The sequence below is a fragment of the Labrus mixtus genome, chromosome 8 (assembly GCF_963584025.1).
Source record: "Labrus mixtus chromosome 8, fLabMix1.1, whole genome shotgun sequence".
Taxonomy (NCBI): domain Eukaryota; kingdom Metazoa; phylum Chordata; class Actinopteri; order Labriformes; family Labridae; genus Labrus; species Labrus mixtus.
The window spans coordinates 17,331,233-17,356,215 of record NC_083619.1 but is presented as its reverse complement, the minus strand read 5'-3'; the positions used below and the strand labels follow the sequence as shown (position 1 = coordinate 17,356,215).

At 39.0% G+C, this 24,983-nt stretch overlaps 2 protein-coding genes across 3 annotated transcripts; one reads left to right on the top strand and one right to left on the bottom strand.

Annotated features, from left to right (window-relative positions):
• Positions 1-2,977: 2,977 nt before the first annotated feature.
• Positions 2,978-12,290, bottom strand: LOC132979186 (desmoglein-2-like protein). Its single transcript, XM_061044774.1, has 14 exons — positions 12,134-12,290; positions 11,350-11,466; positions 10,657-10,812; positions 10,123-10,264; positions 9,859-10,022; positions 9,398-9,532; positions 9,105-9,290; positions 8,734-9,014; positions 8,474-8,616; positions 8,171-8,392; positions 7,248-7,478; positions 6,840-6,964; positions 6,397-6,738; positions 2,978-5,764 (listed from the first exon to the last, which is right to left on the bottom strand). Exons 1-14 carry the CDS (start codon positions 12,185-12,187, stop codon positions 4,595-4,597), a joined length of 3,468 nt encoding a protein of 1,155 aa, XP_060900757.1. The 5' UTR covers positions 12,188-12,290; the 3' UTR covers positions 2,978-4,594.
• A 3,425-nt stretch (positions 12,291-15,715) lies between these two features.
• Positions 15,716-24,703, top strand: dsc2l (desmocollin 2 like). 2 transcript variants are annotated; one of them, XM_061044773.1, is made up of 16 exons: positions 15,716-16,021; positions 16,235-16,325; positions 16,473-16,681; positions 16,765-16,866; positions 17,232-17,387; positions 17,732-17,876; positions 17,958-18,112; positions 18,227-18,361; positions 18,550-18,735; positions 18,884-19,131; positions 19,291-19,433; positions 20,064-20,285; positions 21,414-21,635; positions 21,923-22,038; positions 22,193-22,507; positions 22,936-24,703. In XM_061044773.1, exons 1-16 carry the CDS (start codon positions 15,983-15,985, stop codon positions 23,131-23,133), a joined length of 2,682 nt encoding a protein of 893 aa, XP_060900756.1. In that variant the 5' UTR covers positions 15,716-15,982; the 3' UTR covers positions 23,134-24,703. The 2 variants fall into 2 exon arrangements, with proteins under 2 accessions (XP_060900756.1, XP_060900755.1); XM_061044772.1 differs by having other exon boundaries at positions 15,717-16,021; positions 16,762-16,866.
• Positions 24,704-24,983: the final 280 nt, after the last annotated feature.

The window sequence follows — 24,983 nt, the reverse complement described above, 5'->3', positions numbered from 1 at the left end:
CACTCTTAATAAGAACTTGATCGATAAACTTACAGTTTGCAATATATTAAGTTAACTTCTATCTTAACATAAATCATTTTAATTTGTTTGAGTTTTGCAGAAGTATGTAAGGCTTTGTGAAATGGGGCTGTATTGCGTTACTCTGCAGATAAGAATCAGACAGAATCAAGTCACAGCAATCAGGGAGGAGCCCAGTGACAGTAAAAGATCTGTGCAGAAAATCTGTGCAGAAATTCCAGAGAAAATATTTTCTCACTTACAATCAAACTATTTGAAACCAATACCTGGTGCAGCTTGAGCTGATGCTTGGACTTCCTGACAAGACACTTGAGCACACATTGTCATGCGGACAGACATTTGGCTGTTGAAGTACTCGCTAAGTGTGAACAGTTGAAATGTGGTCCACTATGGGCCACACCCAAGTCACGCCTGTCAACCCAAGAATTTTTCCACTTGAGAGCTGAACAAAAACATCTGTTTTGACATGACTGATGACTCGTTGAGCAAATCCCACAATATATTTTCAACCAAGAGAGGGAATTTGGAGCAGCATTTTTGCCCTGGGGCAGAACTGTCTTTTTGGCATTTCATTAAAGGTAAAAAGAGAGAGAAAGAATGTTATTAACTCATCTCCTCTACATTTGGACAAAAATGCTTACTGCTGTTTCCAATGTTACAGTCTCTACTGTCAACTGTGTTGAAAAAGAAAAAGTTAATGCTCATAGGATGACATAATATGTGGAGGACCAAGCCATTACATGAAGAACTGGTATAAAACTGCTCAGTTCTTCGAAAGTTTTCATTACCATCAAATGAATGACAACATAAAAACTATGCATAGGAATAAACAGGAAAAGGGTAAGCAACATCAACTAATGTATTTAGAAAACCGAGTATAGCAATACTTGTGAAAACAAAAATGTCTAATGCAGAGATTTTGGTTCTACATAAATGCTTAAAGACACTTAAAGACAAACTGGCAAATACAAAGAACACATAAGTGTAAGATTATAGTAAGGGTTACTCTGAGGAGCTGAATAAGAAACATAAGCTGTGCAAAGTAGTTGCTGTCTCTACAATGTTCCAACTTCTCAATCTTCCTATAATCTTGAAATGTGTCCTGAGAACAATAGTTCTTGCTTCTTGCATCAAGATTCATCGTTAACTTTCCCTGACACTAAAGAAAACTCCCTCTTGCTGTGAGTGATACTTTGTATTCATGGTTGACCCACATGGATACCTCAGTGACAGCTTTAGATAACAAACTACTGTCTTGACCTGTACTGAGGAAATACTATTCAAATCAAACAGCCTTTACTTACTGTTGATATTATTATTATTATTATTATCATTATTATTCTTATTCTTAACAAGACACATTGGAGTCCTGCAGTAAGCAGTGAAATTCTTACTTATAATCTCTACTGACAGAATGACTCAACTCATCCTGTGAACAGTCAACATACCCCCATCCCTCACCCTCTCTCTCTGGTTGAATGAGATACTGATAAAACATGTCCTCCTCCATTTAAAATCCTACTCATGCTTTTGTGGTATTGATATAATCATTTAACACAAAAGAAAACATGTATTTGAACTGTGTCTCAGTTTAAGTTCGAAAGATTTAAGACAGGCATTTTGTCTGAGTCCAGGTCATCTAAAACCAGTCTTAGGCCCCTCTTGGACTGTACCTGCATTGTAGAGGACTTGTGCACTAATCCGGGAACCTGATATTCTACTTTCTGTTTTTTGTTTATGTGAAGCCTGAATGCATCTTTTGGAGCCAGCAACAAAGGAACCAGTTCTAATGCCGCTGTCTTTTTGGAAAAGTTTGAAGCTAAATGCCCTTTGTCCTTTTGACCTCACTGAAGGAGGACATTTTTAACTGACAGGGAGTTTAATGTAGGTTCTAGTCAGGACTAGATTTTATGTTTTAAACCCACAGCAGACTTTACTGTCAGTTTGTCTGAATGGTTTCCATATGAACATGGAAATGAAATGGTAAATTGACTACATTTATATAACACCTTTTCAGTCATATCCCCCTGAAATACATTTTGATCAGGTTTTTTTTTTACATAGAGATAATTTCATAACAGAGGCTGCAATTAAATATGCCTGCTTATCAGTGTTTTACCTAATTCAAAATCAAGCTATGGCTTTGCCTTTGGGAGCAATTTGGGGTTCTGTTTCCCGCTGAAGGACACAAAGACATGGAGGATCCAGGGATCGAACAGCCTGACTACTTAAAAGTGAACAACCCTCTCGCCTCCATCTAGCTGGCACCATAAAAACATTTCAAATTCAACTCAGCCCCGCTGGTTTCACAGATCTATTCCAGGTACATCTCTCTTGGAGTATGTTAAAAAAAAACTGTATTGCCATTGGGAGCTCCAGATGAAGCTGAAATCAGCGGATGTCATTTGAGTCAGCGTTGGTTGGGCTTAGAATTCAACAGCAACAACAAAATCTGGAATGGTATATAAGGACGCTTGCAAAACCTCTGGAGTCTGCTCCTCATCTCTGCTCTTGGCAAGCAGCTGGAGGCTACATTAGCTGCTCTTAACAACCAGCTGAATGCTGTTAACGGCTGTATTGCACTTCTGTTGTAATGTAGGCACAGTGTTTTTCGGTATATAGATGTCTCTTGTTCTTCTGCATCAATTTTGGATCCCTATTTTGAATGGTTAAATTACTTCCTTGCAGCCTGTACTGAGTTTTCCTGTTTTTACTAAACTGTATAAAATACTTTTAGCCTCACAGTTTTACAGAGCAGTTAAATTATTGTGTTTTTTTTGTAAAGAATTTTGACAAGCACTTTAAAGTTCAAAAATGCAAACCCCATATTAATTCCTTTAACCCTTTTAAAAACGTTTACAATATACTGTATTTATTGTATAAATCAGACGGTGGGTCATATGCATGTTTCTATCTCTAAATTGTTAGAATTGTAAAATTAGATTCATAGGTCATGACAGTGTTTTCATGTTTGATTTTATTATATCAGCAGGTGCAAAACAAAACCAAAAAATCATTGTCATTACCATGGCAAATACTGATATTTTAGTGCACAACCCTTCTGCCCTTAAGCAATATATTCTATCAGTTCATACTGAGAAAAAAACACATGTATGACAAGAACATCAGTATCAACCTACTCAAATTATCATTATGTGTTACCAGCATTAAGAAAACACACAAGGAAAGCAAGGTATCTGCAGTTTATCTGGTAATTAAAACTCTATTTACATTGGTATAAAAAGGGCATCATTCTATATTTACATCTTTGGCATTTTCATTTTTTTGTTAGCACTTGGATTTAACTCTTGGATTATTTAAAATGAGTAATTACAAACCAACAAATATAGAGTAGAAACAATAAAAGGAGTGCAAAAATATAGCAAAGAATCTTGTTCTCTATCTTGAAGCTCTTATTTGGTTAACGGTGTGTATTGACTATATTGTCTACTGATAAAAACAAGTTAAATCCTTTCTCAGAGCTCTAAATCTTTCTAAGGCTTTGGCTTTGGTTCTTCCGCACAGGGGCCCTTTCATTGGTTTTACAGTACAAACAGCATTTATCTCCGTTCCAAGCAGTTTCCAAGGAAGCAGGGGCCACCCATAAAACAGCTTCTAATTAGTTACAGTTTAACTTGTTTCAACAATCTAAGAGTCCGCAGGGCAGCTTAGCTAGAGCTAAAATATTAAACAAAGCAACCCAAGCGTCTTAGAATCACAACTTAATACAAAAAAAAACCCCCACATCACAAAGCACTTATACTAGTATTCAACACCAACATGGAAAAATGTAGACTACAGATCGTTGTTCTAGCTTTGCTTCAATCACTTGCAAAACAATTGTGGGCATTTCAAGATCAAGGACCCTCAGTGTAAATAGAGTACACATGTATTTTAACAGGACTTAAGGGAAGAAACTGGGATTAGGGACAAGAAGAGCAGTAAACAGGGTTTTAACAGAGTAAGAGAATCATTTTAGGAGTTTAATAATAGTACTTATCCGTTACAATCAGAACAGTCTCTCTTTTTTCTCCCAGCCTGGTAAATCATCTAGCTTACTTCTTATCTTGAAATGTAGTCAGAGGTTTGTTATTTCTGTTGATGGGCAGATAAACACTGTAGGAAGGACTGATTGCGTATATGTTTACTTTGGCTTTTCCCATCCTTGATCCATCCTTATTATGTACCTGAAATAATTACAATGCTTTAAGGACTGACATTTGGTACCTAACTGATCATTTTTGAACCACAGAAGGATCATTCTTTTTTCCTTCTGCTGGGGTGTAACTCCAGAAGTCTGCCTCTAAAAATCTGTTGCTTTGTCCCAATTTAAAAAGTTTCACTAGTACTGTAAACTTTCAATGTGTTAACCTCTATAAGCAGTCACTAGACAATATGTGTTGCATTGCACTTTTTCAGACGAGACTCTCTTTAACCATTTTCTCCCCCTGTATATCACAGTCCTTCCATCTTTATCAACATGTTGGTTTTGAAACTCTGTAGTGTACTTTTTTATACTTTATACTATATGCTTTATCACTAGAAAACAACGTTTCTGTGCTCATCACATGTTGCACTACGCACTTGTACTTGATTCAACATTCCTCTCAGTCACTGATACCTTCTTACGTTGCACAACCACTCTCTGGCTCCCCTGAACCTTTGGTGTTGCTGCCATAAGGACGTCTTCATGAGACCCACTAGAACCAAGAGAACCCAATGAAAAAGTCTGACTTTGAACCTGCATACCTTGACCTCTGAGCTCCATACCGTGCTCTGCAGATCCATTTCCTGTCTGAATATAGCCCTGCGCTAAGTGTGCAGCTTGCTCACCACCTGAAGACCCGCTCTCTACCACCAGTACCTTTCTGGACCTGGATGTTGTTCCTTGTGTATGGCCTTGTGCTACATGCCCTGTGGCTCCTCCCATTCCTACTTGCCTGTCTACAAGGACCACACCCTGAGAACTTTGGATACCACCAACCTGCAAGTGTGCAGCTTGCTCACCACCTGAAGACCCGCTCTCTACCACCAGTACCTTTCTGGACCTGGATGTTGTTCCTTGTGTATGGCCTTGTGCTACATGCCCTGTGGCTCCTCCCATTCCTACTTGCCTGTCTACAAGGACCACACCCTGAGAACTTTGGATACCACCAACCTGCATCAGACCCTGACCAAGCCCAACTGAGCCCACTTGACCCAATGCCTGCTGGGTGCCTGACACCAGCACCATTTGCGGCTTCTGTTCGACAACATACATGGGCGTAGCAGCGTAGTACATGGTTGGCTGCTGTATGAGCATCGTCTGACTGGGAATCACATACTTGTCCTGGACATGGACCCTGGGAGCTGTGGCTGAATTCTCAGTGATTCGCTCCTCCCGGATGAAGGTGGAAGACCCGGATGCTACATTGGAGGTGTTAAGGGTGTTGACGTTGACATGGTCCCTATCCCTGAATGTTTCTGTGTGAGTGTGGGTGTGGGTGGAGGGCCTGACAGGAGACACTGGTCTGGGAGGAGAGACAAAAACCCCTGCATCAACAGACTCTGTCACCAACGTTGAACGCTTGCAAATCTCAGCCAGGGTTTTAAATTTAGGCCCAAGATCATCAAGGAAAGCAAGGTCATTGTCATTTTCGAGTAGGCTGCAGCAACCTACAGAACCTGCCAGGGACTCCCGACCCTCGTAGTCATAGATCAGCAGAGCATCCTTCTCATGGGACTGGTTTGCAGCATGGTTTGATTTCTGCAAACATGAAGAACAACAACTTATTATGTAAACCTAGTTTTATAATAATAGTGTTAATTCATCCGTCAAAATATTTTGTTTATTAGTCATTTTAAATTATTTGTGTACATGCGGATACATAACAAGTAATAGTTCTGAATTATGTCTGAAAAACGGTTGTTAGATTGATATTATTTATGATTAAGTCATTTAATTTTCTGTTTTTGTGTATTTCTATTGAATGCTGCTAGTATTGAGTCCTTTTTTTATAACAACAAAGTTTTATATCTATTTGTTGCTTTGTGTGTATGAATGGGGGTTTGGGCGGTGTTATTTGGTGTGGAGTCAACAAAGATATAAAATGAATATCTGATTGATTGATTTACTGATCGATTTGTTGATAATGGCTCAGGTTTGACAGAATGATGCAGTTTTCATGTGTCCTCAAACACTGTTCAATTAAACTTCATGATGTTATGTGTGACGGTTGCACTTTGTTAAATATAGTCTGGAGGAATTATCTTTAAGCCTGATTTTAACTCCAGCAGTTTCAGCTAATGCTAGGTGTTATAATGGACCAAACAATTTATTAAAACAAACATGACATTCAAAATCACACTTCGGATCAAACTGTCACTTTAAATACTTACACTAGCATAATACTCCCCGAGGAACCCTTCAGAAAGAGCCATCCCATCATAGGCACTGTATCTGGAGTAAAGATGTTCTTGTCCAGTCATCATCCCACCACCCATAACGTCCATCTCTATTTGCCCACTGGACTGGTCGTATCGGTTGTACGTATGCATGTTCTCAGTTGTCAGGATGGAGCCACCTAAGGCTGCACCTCCACCTAAGGCTGCTCCTCCACCTGCTGCGCCTCCCAGTTCAATGAGTCCTCCCAGGTACCCCTTTCCCTTGAAAGTGTTGATGTTCTTGACATTTATTGTGCCACCATCAACCTCCACGGGGGCAGTGAGAAGAGGAACTTCCTGTCAGAAAAATGTGAGATCCCGTCAGAGATGCAACAAATTTGAATAAAATAGTCAACATATTGTACAAGAGGCCTTCCCATCAGGACTAATCAAAGTACCTTGTCTTCTCCCTGTCCCTCAGTGTGATATGAGATCAGCTGTTGCTTTGTATCAAATGGAATCGGCTTGAAATCTCCTACAGCTGCTCCTCCACACAGGCAGAACAGCAGCAAAAGGGGCACCACTAAAAAAATACACAAATATGACACCATGTCTTAAGAAGTTCTGCAAGTGAATTACTTTCATTCAAAGAGAGATTAAACTCATGGCAAGAAAAGTAACTAATGATTGTGCAATGCACGCCAGAGAAATGATCTGCCATTTCAAAAAATCTGCAGATAATCCCCACCATTCATTGCACTTCCTCCTTCCTAAAACATGTCTGCTTAGGCATTGTTGGAGAATGTTAATGATTCATATAAAACAAACAAAAACAAGCATAAAGTGTACGGTCATACTCTACTCACACAGTAGGAGCAGCAGTCCAAGGAGCAGAAGCAGTACACCTGATGCTCCAAAACCAGAAGTCTTTGTTGTGCGTGCTGCACACGATTGAATGTTTTCAGTGCAAGTACACACAGTGACGTCCATGACTTGAACATCAGCGCATGACTTTCCCTGATTGTCCTTGACCTCCACTGCAACTTTGTAAGTTCCTGGCCACAAGTTGGCTTTGTCTCGTAGAATGGCTGCAGTTTCTGAAGAAGAGATGAGAAACACATTTTAAAATGTGTTGCGCAACTTGTAAAAAAGCACCGCAGTTAATTGAATGCACGGATAAGGCTGATAAAACTGAATGATAGTTAACGCAAAATTAAACTGGAACACCGGATTGAATGAAGTAAGTTTGCAGAGACTCTAATAATTCAAACAGTTTTGTGTTATTCATACTGATTTTGTACCATCTGCAGCGAATAAAATTAACAATTTAACAAAAATAACAAACAAGATACAAACTATGGGACTTAAACCTACTGTAAGGAGTTTTTAGGTGCCAACTAAACAGGCTAAACTGATGTGGGCTCGACAACTGACAATGTCTATTGTTATTATCATCCATCATTGCTGTTAAAACAGGGTGATTTACAGCATGCTGAGTGAAAGAGCTTTTGTTTATCTTTTCACCTGTAGGCTATCGTTTCACAATAAGTAGTGCCTAAGCCAGTGAAGACGGAAAAGAATGGGAATTCTCAAGAAATATACTACACACAGGTGTACAGGACAGAATCAGCAAAGGATTTATGACATACAAATTTGTCATCTGAGGCATTAAAATGGACAAAAAACTGAGATACATCTAGTTGTTTAAAAAACTATTCATACTTAATTTGTCTAAATCTGCCTCTTTAATTTAAACCTCTTTAAAAAAAACACTTTTGAGTAATCTTACCATTAAGAGGCTCAACATTCCATTTCCCCTTGCTGCTCTCATGAATCACAGTAAAATCAAACGGCGCTGAATTGGGGAACTCATCTTCATCTACGGCTGAGACGTAGATGACATTATCCTCGAGGCACATGGTGTGAGTTGTAGTGGTCAGTGTGGGACAGTGATCATTAAAATCCTCCACCTGGATGGCTATTGTCCCAGTGGCTGTCTTTGAGGGGCTGTCTGAAAGCCGGACCAAAGAGAGATCAATATTTAACTAATCTGGACCAGGAGAATAATAACTCTAATATTTCCAGAACTCACCTGTAGTGATGCATATAATTTTTGCATAATATGTTCCATTGATCAAGAACTTTGACTCTCTGTCTGGCAGTTTGTTCAGCCTGATATCTGCGGTCTTTGAATCAATACTCAACCAGTTGTCATCATCGCGGATCTTGGCATATCTGTTGTTATGAAAATCAAAAATAAGCCGTACTTGTTAATACATTGTACATACATTTAATCAGAAACAAAAAGAGCCGTTGTATATATATATTTTTAAATAACATTTGTGGCCATACCTTACGTTGGTGGCTGTTAGTAGTGTGTCGCTGTCAATAGCAGCATATGTGGTGATGACTTGGTTGAGGGACACAGATGTGTGGTCCTCTGAAATTGTCACCACTTTGACACTCGGTTGGAAACGGGGGCCTTCCTTCTGATTGACCACATTTATTTTAATAGGGTAGTTGTTAGAGGTCATTGACCCTCCTGATACGGAGCTGCTGCCAAAATTATATGCTGCTTTGTTGGAAACCGCCACCCTCAAGTCGAGTGTCTTTATTTCCTCGTAGTCCAAAGCCTGCAGATGTAGGATACGGAGATGACATTAGCCTTCAAAGTGTTCAATAAATCATATCCATTCATTTGACTGTTTATTATTCAGTTTTACCTTGTTGATCATGATAATTCCCTCATTGGTCTTAGAATCCGTAGAGATGCTGAAGTAGCCGCCTTCATTCCCTGAGATGATTTCAAAGACAGCCAGCCAGTTTTCAGAGTAAATCAGATCCATGTCCAGAGCTTTGATCCTCATCACTTCAACATTGATTGTGTTCTCCTCCACACTTCCTTCATACTGCAGGTAGAAAGTACAGCAAACGTTGCTTTAAAACTACTTTCTCAAATATTTTTTCTTTTTTTTTAAAGGAGAAGTTTTGTTTGGTGTATTTGTGTCACACTTACTGATTTTTTTTCCAGTTCCGGGCGGTTGTCGTTTATGTCTAGAATTCTGATCTCGATTTCTCCTGTTCCTGTGTTTCCTCCTGGTAGGCCATTCAGGTCTGAGGCACTTATGGTCAACCTATATGAATCTTGACTCTGAGAAAACAGATTATAGATACAATGCAGTGATTGGTACAATGTAGTTCTGTGGTTTCTGCTAAAACATGTTTCTTGGTCATTGACTGGGAATGCTGTTAACGGTGAAAAAAGAATGTTTACAAAATGAGAGGATTTTCATTAGACTTGTCCATAAACTAACAGCCAATGTAGTGAAAGTTCCTAGTCAGCAAAGTAAGACTGAATGGAATATGTATTCAGTGTGATTACTGTCCAAAATGATCTTACTGCCATAGAAGGTTTTTCCAACAAAAATAAGTAGTAGTGACACACAGCAAAAGAAGCATTTCAGGTAAGTGCCTCACCTCCCTGTCGAGAGTGTTCTGTCGAACCATGACCTCGCCAGTCCGAGAGTTCATGAAGAACATCCCGGCCGTGTTACTCTGCCCCACGATACTGTAGCTGATCCTAGAGTTTATTGTGTTCTCTTCATCAGCATCAGTAACTATCACTTTCATCACAACAGTACCTAGAAAAATCACCAGAGCAAATTAAGATAATACACCAATTTATTGATTAAAAAAAAAAAAAAGTGACAAGTTTACAAGAAAACTAGGAGCCGGAAGTACCTGCTGCACTTGATTCGTTAACAGATCCAACTTGCTGTGCTGCAATGATTGGTGGGCAGTCATTCTCATCCACAACCGTAATTTTGAGGTCAATATCCTTTTCAGCTACAGTCCCGTCCATATATTTTGCCATGCCTTTTAACTACAGAAAGACATATCATCAATCTTAACATTGCTCTCAAGTGTTTAACCTCATACGATATACAGCTCCTGAAGAAATTAAGAGACCACTCAACATTTCCTGTAAATCAGCATCTATGCATTCATGGATTCCATTCTATTCTAGAGTCTGCTGAATTTTAATACAGGAAAGGTGAATTTAACACAATCTTAACCAGTTGCCATTTTCTGCAAATAAAATTCCCTCAATTATAATATTTTATTTGGAAGTTGGGTGAAAGCAAAAAATATTATTTTGTTGAAACACAAACCTGGAAATGACCAGGAAATAGTTGAACCAGTGGCCCCTTAATTTCCCCCCAGTGCTGAATACAATAAAGATGTTTCAAATAGAAAATGTGAGTCAGTTCTTACGTAATAGAAAGGGATCTGTTCTCGGTCCAGGATGGAAAAGATTTTTACATAACCAGTCTTACGGTCAACCTGAAAGACACCTTCAGGGGGCTGGTCAACACCAGGTCCAGTGAGATAATACCTTATTTCTGTAAAGTTCTCCTTATCAGAGCGGATCTGAAAAACAGATGAAAAACACAAAATATAACACTAAATCGGATGTCTAAGACTTTCAAAATACAAAGAAAAGTGCAAAAATAGAATATTTAATGTAAGTTTACATTTTTTATTTTATGTGCTAACATTATTGTGCCAGGCCTAGGATCAAATATTTTTTTCTGATCATGTGAATGGAAACATGCGACCTGATATAGTAAGATGAAATGCAGATACATCAGTTTATAGAAAACTCTCTCTTTGCTTAGATTCGATTAAAGCCAATAGCATGGATTGGATCCCACATGCCTAAACTGATCTGCGCTATGATTCTAGATAACGAACAAAAACCACAGACGCCATGAGAACAATCAAGTAATTATTGACTCATTTCAGGTTGTGAAAGTTTAAATCTGTGTTGCTGTTCCAAGTAAAGTCACTCCCTCCTCAATATGATGCAATTAGGGAAATGATTAAACATGTTTGTACCTACTTAAAATCTGTATTATAGTGTTCTTAATGAAGTGGGATGTGAAGTTTAATCAGAAAAGTACACACCCTGGCAATGCTCTCAAGTCCAGTGTAATCATGGTTCTCCTTCAGCCTTCTGGGAGCGACGATCCACTCTCTCTTCTGTCTGTTGAACCCGTGTCCTTCTACGCTCACAAAAGCAAGCTGCAAATAAACAAAAAGGAAGAGAACATTTCAATCAGTAACAATAACAACGTTATCCAGCATGTTGTTGCTCCTGCCTTACAAACAAAACGCATTGTTTTTGCTCATTTCCTTTGTGTAATGAGGAGTTTGACACATTGAGAATCTAAGGGTTATTTCATTATAAATGTATGTCATGGAGTAAATTCAGTGTTTTATAGTCGTTATTAAATAAATGAACACGCCCTGTAATATTAAAATACAAAAATAATGATAAATGCAGTGTATTCTTCAGCTTTTTGTGTTACTATATTTTAAACAACACAATTGGACATTCCTTCAGTAACCTCAAATTTGATTCCGTGCCTCTTAAGTTTTTTTTTTCCAACATCCGCTAATCCGGGAAACAATTAGGAAAAGCTGCTTTGATGAAGACGGTATAAAGAAAGAGTTGTTCCGTGACCTTTCAGTACAATACATGAGTGTCCATGCAAACAGAGACTGCGCATTAACTTTTTATTCCGTTGCCTGGCTTACTGCGGTTCAACTTTAACTTAACCCCCCCCCACAAAAAAAGCACCTCTGGGCTTGATAGCCCACCAGGGAAGAGCCATACCTGTTTAACATCGCTCACAATACAAACACTAAAAGTAGACTACATCGGTAAGAAGCGGAGATGTTTACTTACCGTTATAAAGGACGCGAGGAGAATGAAAAGGCAGCCTTTCAGCAGTGGAGTCATGCTGGCTTGAAATAAAATAAAATAAAATAGTTAATCGTTTTATCGTTAATCGTTCTGTTGGAGTGAAATCGCGTGAAGTTCAAACTAAGTGGAGTCCTCCGTTGGTTTCGTACAGACTTTGACCCTATGGCGGGGTAGGGACTTTTACAGCACTAGGCGGTTCCTCCCTCTGATTGACTACTGATAACAGGCGGAGAAGGGAGGTATTCTGTCATGTGGTGCAAAGCTGTAATACTTGTATTCAGCTGCCCATTGTCTCTTAGGAGGAACAAGGAAAGGTAGACTAGACGGAGGGGGGAAATTACTCTAAACTACCACCAAAAAATAGGAAAACCACATTGACATTATTTTATTGGGAGTCTATGGGTGCAAATATGTGAACTGGTATTTTTTTTTTGTGGTTTATGCATTACAGTTTAATAAACATTATGACATTTAGACGAATTAACTTTTGAATATTGGGTAAAGTCTAATGTGTATCTATGATTTTGTTAAACAGTAAAAAAAAAAAAAATATGTAGCCTAGGCTATTGGAGTCCCTTTGGATCATCTTTCTCACTCACCTGTAAAACATTACACGTTCCCTCCAAATTCCAGTTTCTTGGTTCATCACGACTCAGAAACACAGCTGCTGAACAGAGAAAGAGGTCTATATTGGCAGAGAGCAAGGTTTGTGTTGCCAAGTAACCAACAACTTTTACTCCCAGTGTCCAGAGGTGTCAGCATGGCAGTACAGTATCAGTTTTATCTCTTCTGATGAGGCTATTCGTTTGTTTAAAGGAAGTTTGATGGCTATATTTGTCGGTATATCTAATAATTCATCCCATTTCTGCTATTCTTGTGTGTGTTTTCCCTCCCAGTGAGAGGGATTCCTATGAGAGCAATCAATTATTGTTCATAGGTGATATCAGTATCTAACACTAGCACAAAGGTGAATGGGTGGTTTTGATGACACATTGTGATGGACTAAGATGATATGTGGCACTCCAGAAAATGATTAATACACCAGAACTGCAGAAACTAACACTTCTACTGCTGTGCTCAAAAATATAGACGTACAACATATCAGATTGGGTTATTAAAAAATGTGTCTAGACCAACACAGGCTGAGTGTTTGGTACATTCTGGAAGTGCAGCAGAGCGAGCCTGTTACTAGGCATGTTACCTGAGCTGGGTGTGTCAAATTTCTGTCCAGTTTAAGTGACCAAACAGCTTTTGTAGGATGCATCAGTTGTGTCAATACTGCTCTGTGTACTGGTGAGAACACAAGGGCTAGTTTGACCAACAAATAAAGAGGACCAGTAGTCATGCACCAGTACAGTATATCAACTTCAAGACAACGTGAGAGCTCCATCAAGAGAATAATAAAGACAATCAAGATCCAGACTGAATTGTGCCTACTCATTTTTTTTATTTTTTAAATTGAAGTTCCTAAACTAGTTCCTTCAATATAACAAGCAGCTCCTTCACCTTCATGAGGGTTATAATGGCTGGTTTAGTTTGATCTCTTTATTTGAGTTTCAGCAACTTTACGGCAGTTTCTGGAACCTGTGGTTTGGAATGATGTCAAATGTAATTGTGAAATATCGAGAGGTGCATCCGATGTCTTGTCCACTTTATTTATATCAATAAAGATAAACTCCTCTCACTATACTGCAGTAGAATTCAAAAAGGGAAATAGTAGCCATAGAGTTGTGTCAAGAAAAAATTATATGCAAGAATGGAAATTAAATTAAATTAAATATTGAAAATGACATATTTATTGCTGGATTTTTGTGGTTGAGTGTTCCAGGTAGAGGTGCCAACCAAAATAAAAAACAAACCAGGTCACTGAAGCACTTCACAATGTTTGGTATCATGCATCTCATTACTGTATGCCCTGTGTCGAAAGATTACACTCACTAATAATCACATAGCTATTAGTCACAAGATTTTTCTAAACAGACACCAGTGAGCAATTTGTCTCACCCGAATACGAGCCCTCACACATGACGTGAATGCCCCTCCCTGACTCCTTCGCTGGCACTTGTTCAACAGGAGTGGAGAGAAGGGTGGAGTAGTTGAATCGAGGGCACTCAAAAAAACTTTCTAAGTCCCCAGGTTGTACATGTCACTGTCATAAAGTGAACAACTGGAAGTGTCCCCTGTCGCACTGTTAATGTGCTGTCTGAAACCATCTGTCACGAGCCCTGCGGCGCTTCCTGGCATCAGAAAGGAGACGCTGTCGTCATGCAGCCAATTTGCACATACATTTGATTTGATTTCGCAACATTGACACACCTGTTGATATACAGTGAGACAATAAAAAAAATACAGATTCGTCAAATGACAAACTATAGTTAATGATGAATAATATGAACTCATGCTGTAGTGACGTAAAGATATTCAAGGGACAAATTCTTTGTGGGACAAGAGAGTCTTCCTGAGAAATGAATCACCTCTGACTTTCTTTGTTGTTACCAGTCAGCAGAAAAGTTCTGAAAAAAAGCTTTGGTTATTTTCAATGACTAAAACACCTCTGTTGTAACTTCTATAACCACAATAAATGGACAGTGTGGGAGGGTAAAGTCAGACTTAGTGTCACCAGAAGAATAAATAGGAACCTATAGGCTTATCTGTTCAAACCTATATGCACTAGGTCCAAAAATGAATCCTAATAGATAATTTTTAAATATTTCATCTTGGGAGTGACATAGGCTAAGTTAATTCCCTGTTAAGACTCCCAGCCCCAAGACTTTTCATCATGCCCACACCCTTGACTCACAGCAGCTCGGTCTTCCTGACATTTTGCACCTTTCCTGTTGCAGGCTGACTTCCTATGAATGTATAAACAACATCTACTCCACTGCAGTCCATCCAAACTGGACGTCATGTGCTAACGGACAGAGGCCAAGAGTTAGTGGCTCTGACGGCCCTTACTTTTTCTTTATCAGTAGTTTTATAGAGATAGTGAATGCTTCGCTGTGGGAGCAGAGCCTCCCCCACAACCAGGCTTTATTCAGCACACATTCCTGTGGCGTTAAGTGAGGAGCCCGATTCTGTTCCTCTGAGCAGAATGCTTCAGTGAAGCCGCAGAGGAGAGAGGGAGGAGCAGGCAGGGGTCAATCTCTTGGGAGAGGCTTCTCAGAAAGATACTTTTGAAAAAGAGTGACAAACAAGTGACTATCTTATGGATGGACAGATGCAAAAAAAAAAAAAAAAAAAAAAGTTGATCTAAAACAAAGCAGCATTTTGCATGTGGCCTATAAAAACAATAGTCAGCAGAAATATTCACATATTTATGCTTTTATAGGCCGTTCAATCTCAGATGGTACAACAATGTGTCTTCCAAGGAAAATTATATGGTGTCAAGCTTTGTTTTAGTACTTTGCAACTGTCTGAAAATGATTAAATTAGCAGGAAGAATGCTCCCCCTGCTGGCGGATACGACACATATTTACCAACATGTAGGAATGTACTTGTTCAGCACGACAGCAACACACAACACGCAGTGAGCTCTGCCCTGGAGGTGCTTCGCCTGCTGATCCTTCCCAGGGAGGTTCACAGGCTGGGTGGGGCAGTAAAGGTGTGTCTTCTTTTTTATTGACTCACTGTCGGTAGCGACTGACACTGACGCTCAGAACAAAGTCCTCCTGACAGCGCGAGTGGTCGGAAGAGACGAGTACCTTCAGTTGAAACTTTTTTTCTTTGCGGCGACACCAATCCATCTCCTGTCACTACCTGGACGTCAAACTTTCGCTGGAGTACAGTTTCCTCGTGGAGGGCACTTCAAAGGCCGCCAAAGGGTTTCCAAAAATGGCGAATGTTTTAATTTTCAACATATTCCTGGTGTTGGTAAGTGCTTCCTCTTTTCCTGTGTATGCATTGTAGGCTACTGAAAGAAAACTTTTTGGCGCTTCAAATATAACACTAGACTTTCATTATATTTCCCATTAGTACTGAGGAGGATAATGTAACTATTTAGTATTAAAGGGGCCTATTTCTTTAAATGAACAGCCCTTTTATTCGATATTTAAAACTCACTCGGAGGTTGATTTCCTACTTCAGATCCTGTCCGGTGTGGAGTCGTGTTACATCCCGAGCTCTCTGGACGTGTACGTGCCACACACCATTTCGGCTGGGCAATATATCACAACAGGTAGGCTAATATACCAATTATTTCCTCATTAACTTTTTTTTTTTTTTTTTACCCAACAGTTTCTTCCATTACATCTTAAACTGTTTCCAATATACCATGGTCTTTGTTATGTAACCATATTACACCTTTCCCTCTCTCTATTCTCAGTGGAATTTCCCGACTGCGACTCCAAGTCAATACAGCTCACTGTATACGATCAAAGTTTGAGAATATACAGTAATGGTACAGTCGAAGCTGTAGCTACTCTGTCAGTAGCCACAGCAGGGCGGACATTTTATGTGTATGTTGAAGACAACAGTGGCCAGCAAAGAATGGTTGCAGTGCACCTTTTAGACAATACAATGCAAGGAAAGAAGGTAAGCTTAAACATGATCGTGTGCGTTAATGGCATGGATGTGAAGGTCAGACTTTTGATGGATTTTCCTGCATGTTACAGCAGACAGACCAAGTCTTTCTGAAGCGCATCAAAAGGCGTTGGAGCCCACCTCCCTTCAACATATTGGAGAATGATGTTGGCCCTTATCCTAAAGAGATTGAAAAGGTAATCCTAATCTATACAATAAAAGCTTCTTTGACACTGCATTTTATGTAATAAGCATTACACTAAATGACTAATAATTCTTCATAGCTTTATTCATGATTTAAATCCTCGACTTCTCTTCCTTTCCCCCTTTGCTGTACTTGCAAGCTTTTTCCCCCGAGATTATTTTATTCCCACACCCAGACACACCTTGTTCTTAGAGGAGTTTTGGCTGACTCTTCGCAATGATTAATTCCTGTGCTTTGTTCTCACCTGCATTTCGAGATCGCCTTTTGGAATGTGCCTCTCATTTTTGTCCTCTTTTACCTGTTTCCAAAGTGTTTCCTTGACTCGAAAAGCCAAAATGATTTGTGTTTTTGTTCTAGATTGTGTCAGACACGGCAAGTGATCAGCAAGTGTTTTACACCTTCACTGGACCAGGTGTGGATATGCCTCCACTGGGAGTGTTCTCTCTTGATTCGAATACTGGGATGTTGACTGTGCACAAGAAAGTGGATCGTGAGGTGAACCCAAAGTTTGTGGTAAGTGTGAAATGAGCCTGGAATAAACAATATACTAATGTTCCAAATAATTTGAAAGACTCTTGTTATTTTGCATTTTTAATATTTAATTGGATGTTCTTTCACATAAAACTAAGAAATATAAATCAAAAGTTGAAATCCAAATCTTTAGATGATTCAAATATTAAGTTTTGGAATAAGTGTGAAGCCATACTGTTCATTTTGTTTCTTTGACTGCTAGAATTTGATATTAAAGTGAAGATAACCTTACATATTTTAATTCACAATCTGACTGTGAATCTTCATTTGATATACTTTGCATTTTCTTTGCGTCAACCTTGTTAACTCGACGCCATTCTTCACAGATAACGACCAGAGTTTTCAACAAATTCACAAATGTAGAGACAGACTTACCTTTAGACATACAAATACTCGTTGATGATGTGAATGACAATGCTCCAGAATTCAAAGACCGTCTGGAGTTCACTGTGCCAGAGAAAAGCAAAATAGGTAAGGAATATGAAATACAAAGCTGTCATTTTACAGAATGTGACTTCAAGGTGGAGTATAATTAACTCAATGACACCACAGGTTCAATTGTGGGGATGGTGAATGCTACGGACAGAGACAAAGAAGGAAGCCTTCACGTCAAAGTCAGATACACTCTCATCACTGGCTTAGACCTGTTTGCCATCAACCCAGAGACAGGCGTCATCACCACAAAAACTAACACCCTGGACAGAGAGGTAAGCACTAATATATTCATATTTTACTCCAATGTGAAAAAATTGAAAATGGATGATACAAATGCACTATCCTGGTTTTAAATGTTGTTTTCTTTTGTCATACTTAATCTTTAGGTGAAGGACAAGCACACAGTGGTAGTACAGATTAAAGATATGGAAGGTGCAGACAGTGGTCTATTCAGCACAGGAACAGCAACAATTACTCTGACTGATGTCAACGACAACCCACCAACTTTTACTAAATCCTCCGTAAGTGATGTGCAATGATGCGCTTCAGATAATATCTTAATGATTTGTGACAATCAAATTTAAACTGCATAGTTTACAAAAAATACACTGTAAAGCAGTGGGTTTTTTTTTTTTTTTAACTGTTTAAATTAAAAATGTTGCTGTCTTGTAAGTGAAGAACTTCCCCCCTCCCCCACCCCTTCTTTCAGTATCCAGCCAGTGTCACAGAAAATGAAAGTGAAAAACTTATCCTTCGAATTCCCGTGGAAGATAAGGATTTAATTAATACACCAAACTGGATTTCAAAATTCCTCATCACTAAAGGAAACGAGAAGGGCAACTTCAGAATTGACACCGACCCCAAAACAAATGAAGGCCTTTTGTATGTCACAAAGGTAAGACCCCACGTTATTATCATTATTAGAATAAAGAAGAAATAATATTACTTTTAAATATGATGTAGAGACTTTGTTGTAATGGAAACTTAACACAGCACTGACAAAAGACTTGTATTTACAATGAACTCTCTTCCTGTTGTTACAGCCCTTGGATTATGAAAAGTCTTCAAAAGTTGATCTTGAGATTATGGCACGTAATGTAGCTGACCTACAAGGCACCACGGCTACGTGGCAGTCCATCCCTGTGAATGTAGCGGTCAAAAATGTCGATGAGGGCCCAGAATTCACAGCTCCTACAGTCCGCTACACCGTCAAAGAGAACACACCAAATGGCACACTGATAGGAACTTACACAGCATTGGATCCAGAGACCAAGATCAGCGACGGCATTAAGTAAACAATCTAATTTACATTAGACTAAAAGAAATGTGTTGTTCAGAAAATCCCAACATAAGTTTCGGTTACTCCTCTTAAACACTAGAGGGCAGACTTTCACTGCAAAATCCAGGGATGTTATACTAATACACAAGCACTTGTCTCATTATTTCTCAGGTACTTCAAAGGTACAGATCCCGCCTCCTGGATCACTGTGAACAAAGATAACGGGGAGCTGAGAGTTGCAAACACCATTGACAGAGAATCACACTTTGTTAAGGATGGAGAATACAACATCACCGTCACAGCTGTTGATGCTAGTAAGTAGCTTGTTGTAAATGCTGCACTTCTCTTTTCTATTTCCTCTTTGAGCAAACAGGCAGAAATCAAGAGGGTTAGTTATATCACAAAAGAGGTATAATAGAATTGTATCTCCAATGCTTCCATAACGTGGCTGAACCTTATTGCAACATCACTGAATCATAAAACACAGGCTTTGACACAGAGTCGGGGTTCTTCGCTCACATTTCCAACCTGTTTAAAAACTGGCTGGCTCTGTTGGGTTAGGCAAATTATTCATCATGTCGTTACAAAGGAAGTTTTGGTGTGGAAAAGTGTCTCGTCTGCATGTCATATCATAAAAGATGCCTTAGAGTACTTGTCATTTAACCTCAAACCATTTGATGGCATTGATACCGGAGCCAAATGTCATTAAGAAGTCCAGCCCCACCCTCACCAGTATCTGTCTGAACAAACTTCTCCCGGCTTTGTCTTAACCTGAGAACACCTGTTGACGAGATGTGATGTGACTAGTCATTGGAAATGACTCACAGTTCTGTGGTATTACAGTGAACTTTGGGATCCTCTCCAAGAATCCTGTCAGAATTTGAATTTTGGCTTGCCCTCATGTTGTTCAACAGAAATACTAATGAAATTCTAATGTGTTTCAGGCAACAAGAAAAGCACAGGAAAAGTTATCATTATGGTGGAAGATGACAACGACAACAAGCCGACACTCCCCAGTGGCGAGCTGGTGTTGTGTGAGAGGGAGGGAGAGATGGGCTCCGTGCTGGTTCCGGCTGAAGACAAAGACCAGCCCCCCTTTTCTTCCCCCTTCACCTTTAGTTTGCCACAAAATAATGATGGCAAATGGCAATTGTCACACTATAATGGTAGGTACCTATTTGCTCTATATGTGCATGTAGTTTAGTAGAATCATTTTTATAGGAGAATCAGGTTTCTAGTCATGAGTTTACAGTCTCATGAACATGTTTTTTTTTTTATTAACTCAGTGAAACTTGCAACAGATGTATTTCTTGGCAAGCAAACAAACCCAGCAGCAGGACTGATATGATTTTGATGCTGATACCAAAATTAGCAGTGGTAGAAAAATAATTCACATGATTTATTGAAGTGAATAAAGCAAAACACAACTTTAAATCATCTTTATTTCAACTTAAAGTCCTGTTTTAAAAATCCTACTTTACTAAAATAATGAAATATCATCATCAAAATGTACGTAGTGTTGACTGACTCCAGTTAGTTTTAAAACATTTAACATTAATGGATCTTTATTATTTATGCTGACACATCTAAGTACTCTTTTCATGTCGTAGCTTGTAGGTCTTTTAATGCAGCTGGGCAGTTAACTACAAGAATTTATCATATTTAAACAGCTTTGTTTATGGTCTGTAAATACATCTTTCAAATGATAATGCAGGACACAAACTACATGATATACCCTGAAATGATGAGGTAAAGTTAAGTTCCAGACAATGGAAAAAAATCCTGCACAGTACAGGTTTCTTGATTTTCTTCTTAGAAATGGTACTTCTTAATATGTTTCTTTCCAGCATTGGAAAATGTTTAATGGTCTCTATTTTTTAGAGGAATACAAACGGGAAAATTCTTGAGTTAGTAATGATATCCTGAGAGACATTTTCAATTGAATAACTAACCTGTGTCCAATGCTGACACTGTATCTTAAGTGCTGTTTACATAAATCTTATGGGCAACAAATGTGTTGATAGGATATATTAATATGATAATCTTATTTTGGACAATAATTGTTGTCAGTCATTTTATCTGTATGTTTCTACCTGGTATGTGCAAGGGACATGAAAGATACATGTTGATTTGTAAGACAGATTTTGAAGCACTGAGATGGAATATTGCATACTCTTATTATCTTGTTTTTATATTGTATTGCTTACTCAAGTTTAACGTGTTTTGCAAAGCATTGTTATTTCTTGGACAACTGAAATCTCCTCAGAATTTGAACATGTGTTTTTCCTCCTTAGACACAGCAGCTACTTTGAAGCACCTGAAACACCTTCCTACAGGGATACACAATGTTCCTGTGGAGGTTAAAGATCTGCAGGGCTTTGGCGAAACACAGATAGCCAAAGTAAGGATTTGTCAGTGCAAGAACGGCGTCTGCTTGGCCAAGCAGAGCTCTGTGTCATTTGGGCCACTGGCTTTACTGGCTCTGCTGTTGCCGCTGGCCCTCCTCCTTCTGCTCTGTGAGTACCCCCACTGTTACAGTATACTTTTTGCAAGCAGAATTGTGTAGATAAGAAACAGGAATTTTGACCTCATGCATGTGTAAAAGCTCAAGAAGAGTGATAGAAAGTAAGCGGGTTTGTCACTGAATTATGCATAGTGTATTAGGTACAGATGTAGTATTATACATTGTATAATGCCTTTATGCTAACTCAGATGATGCTCCTCTCCAAACCTGCAGAGCTGTGTATCATAAATACACTTGTTGTATGCACTAATTTCTGATATTCTTGCATTGTTGTCACAGGCCTACTCCTCACCTTCTTCTGTGCGACAAAGAGAGAGAAGATGGAGCTTGAGGATGTGGGAGATAGCGGAGGAATCCTGCTTAAATCAAACACTGAGGCCCCAGGGGAGGAAGTGGTGAGGACATAATAATGAAAACAGTGCCTTGGCTCATATCTTAGCATATAAAAATATATTTTTATATATATAAAAATATATTTTTATATCCCCCCCTTCATTTTCATCACGTTTTTACAGTGCTTGATTGCTGTTTTTTGTTTTTGCTCTACAGGATGCAAGTTTCATTAATGTTCCAACCATTATTAACGATACAGCAGTGAAGGGCTCAGTCAAGGGGCTGAATGCAGGATGGCAGGGGACCAATAGCAACAGCAACATGGGAGGCATGAACACACAAGACAATGGGATGTATACGTCCGGTGTCAAAACAAACGAGTTTTATTCTGGCCATTATGATAGCCAGTATGGCTCACAGTACAACGGGGGTCAGATGCTTGGTAGTGGTATGGGCTTCGACAACAAGTTCCTCACCCAGGACTCATCTTTTCTTCAAACCTGGCAAACAAATGGACGCTACCTACAACAGGTAAAGTTGCTTTATAGTTATTTCAATTAGTTCTCTTGTTGTTTTTAATGTATTTAATAGGACAAAAAAAGATGTCTTAGATTTGAAGCTGGCAGAAAAAGTGGTAGAAATGAAGTATGTCTTCATGTGTACACTTTTTTCTCTGAGGTTTAATAACTGTTGTCTGTAAGAGCTTAGGAAAGCCTCATGTGTAATATAATCATGTTCTCTAAGCCATGATAGTATCCTCGGTACACTTTAATATTTCTTAACTTCTTTCTGAGACATATTTTTTTTTCTAACTTGTTGGCGAGGTGTTTGTTTTCAGTGTAATATCAGACTGCCACTCATATCCTTGCTTTGTTATATCACATGGTGTTGTATTGAGCCCGCTCATAGCAACGTCAGGTAATAACTCACTTCCTCTCCCCTTCATCCCTGTCTTGCAGAAACTGCCCTATCTGGGAGTGGAGGACGACGGACGGTTTGCTGAAGACATCATACACTCCTACGGGTACGAGGGGGTCGGCTCTCAGGCCGGTTCTGTGGGATGCTGCAGTGACTACGGAGACAATGATAACCTTGACTTCATAAACACTCTCGGACCAAAGTTCAAAAGTCTGGCAGAGGTCTGCAATAAGACATGAACAATGAAGCCCAGAAATAAGGGTGTTTATTTTCCACAGGACAGGATGTAGAGAGGCCTGGGATCTGAATGCTTGGTTTGCCCCTGAACATGAATAAGAAAAAGAACAAGCAGGTGGCGTCAATGTGTGCGCACTGCTCTGCTATTGCTTATTGTTGTACTCTCCCCCCCCCCCCCCCCCCCCAACCCCGCTATTTTGGTAAAAGTCTTTTGCACTGAAAACTATGCATATACAGTGAGTTGTACATAGTTTGTGTTGTGTATGATGTATTGCTTGCCTTTAGAGTTGTTGTTTTTTTAACCCTACATACATCAGCTGTACCTGCTTATCCTTTTAGAGGGTTGCAGAGGCTGGTTTTTCGTGATGGTAGTTGTTATATAAGTGAAGTGGAGGGTGTGTGATCGATAAGTATGGGTAATTTGATGGTATTGTTGATAGTCTTTTCTCACCATAAATATTTGTTTGAGTAATTTTTCAATGTTAGCAAAATTAAAATTTTTGTATATATTTTTTAAAGAAAGAAAAATAAATAACATTAAAAAAAAAAGACAAAAATACTTTTTTCAGGACACATTTCACATCCAAAGTGGTTCATTTCAAATGAAATGTTTGTTGACTGTCTTCTCCTGGTTTTCCAAATCACACAGTAATTATCTGTGCAAACACATTCCAGAGCAACTCTCGAGCGCGTTGGGCGTAGCTTTAGCTCGCAGTATCACAGAGGTTGTTGCACCATTCAGACAGTAATCCTGTCAAAGTCAGCACAAGGGCGTGAAAGGGAGGAGTGAGGTGTTACTGGCACAGCCTGTAACTGTCTGAATACAATAATGACCCACAAACAAGAAATTGACTTGTTTTAATTATGAAATGTCCTTGAGTAAGCTAATTAAAGGGAATCAGACACTCCCATTCACGTGTAATTTCTAAGTAAGTAAGTAATCTTAAGGAGATCTTTCTTTTACAGGATAAAGCATTTCCGAGTAAATCAGTAGCCTAAGCCTATGCACTAAAGGTTTAGCTGACAACTGACATTTCATGTTACAGTATCATTTTATATAAACATGAACAGGTAAAATGAAAAAACAAAGCTTCCTTGTACTATACAAAAAGGTAGCAGGGGACACTGGAGAAGACACAGTTGTTCATTGTGCCCGGTCTGTGAGTACTCTGGTGAATGATTTACTGGGTGTGGCACTTAGATTACACAATGTTCCACCTATTAGCAAATGTTTACCTCTGCTGCAGAGCAAGTTGGTGCACTTTTAGGCAGAGTATCCAGTTTTATCAGTGCCAGTAGTGCTAAAGCTGACCCAAATTCGAGCTTCACTATAACTGTGCTGTATTTTGTTAACAGTCATTTCTTAGCTGTCGTCTTTGAAACGGCTTTTCCAGTATAGGATGAAGTTCATTGTAGTGTCCAATCATCGTCACTGGATGAATTATTGATGATTTTTTATTTTTATTTTTTTAGAATTCTGTAGCTAACAAGCTTAGTTACTTTATGCATATACCTCCATGAATAAATAATGCTGTGTAACAAATGTATGGAAATACAAATTGAAATCCCCAATGACTTTGTGATGCTCATGCCGATGGATTACTAATTTATAGACAGTACAAAAAAAAGCTAATAATACACCAACCTTTGTGAGGACGATGCACACAACATGCATTATTGTGATGAATTCCAAATGTGAACCTGGAAATATAATTATAAGGTTGAGAAAAGACCATCTGTCATGTGATTGTGGTGATGAGTATCAAAGATGACAGCAGAGAGCGAGGAGGAGAGGGGATTAAATCTTGGAATGAAATCGTCTTCTCAGGCGATCAAACGCTGGAATCTTGTT

What these genes read in the sequence shown, in the direction of transcription:
- dsc2l (XM_061044772.1), top strand. Translation starts at nt 15,983, where the DNA reads ATGGCGAATGTTTTAATTTTCAACATATTCCTGGTGTTG. An exon ending in ATACAATGCAAGGAAAGAAG is followed by an intron (nt 16,682 to 16,761) that starts GTAAGCTTAAAC and finishes TGCATGTTACAG; the next exon opens with CAGACAGACCAAGTCTTTCT. An exon ending in AGGTGAACCCAAAGTTTGTG is followed by an intron (nt 17,388 to 17,731) that starts GTAAGTGTGAAA and finishes CATTCTTCACAG; the next exon opens with ATAACGACCAGAGTTTTCAA.
- LOC132979186 (XM_061044774.1), bottom strand. Translation starts at nt 12,187, where the DNA reads ATGACTCCACTGCTGAAAGGCTGCCTTTTCATTCTCCTCGCGTCCTTT. An exon ending in AGAACACTCTCGACAGGGAG is followed by an intron (nt 9,533 to 9,858) that starts GTGAGGCACTTA and finishes CTGTTTTCTCAG; the next exon opens with AGTCAAGATTCATATAGGTT. An exon ending in CTAACAGCCACCAACGTAAG is followed by an intron (nt 8,617 to 8,733) that starts GTATGGCCACAA and finishes TCATAACAACAG; the next exon opens with ATATGCCAAGATCCGCGATG.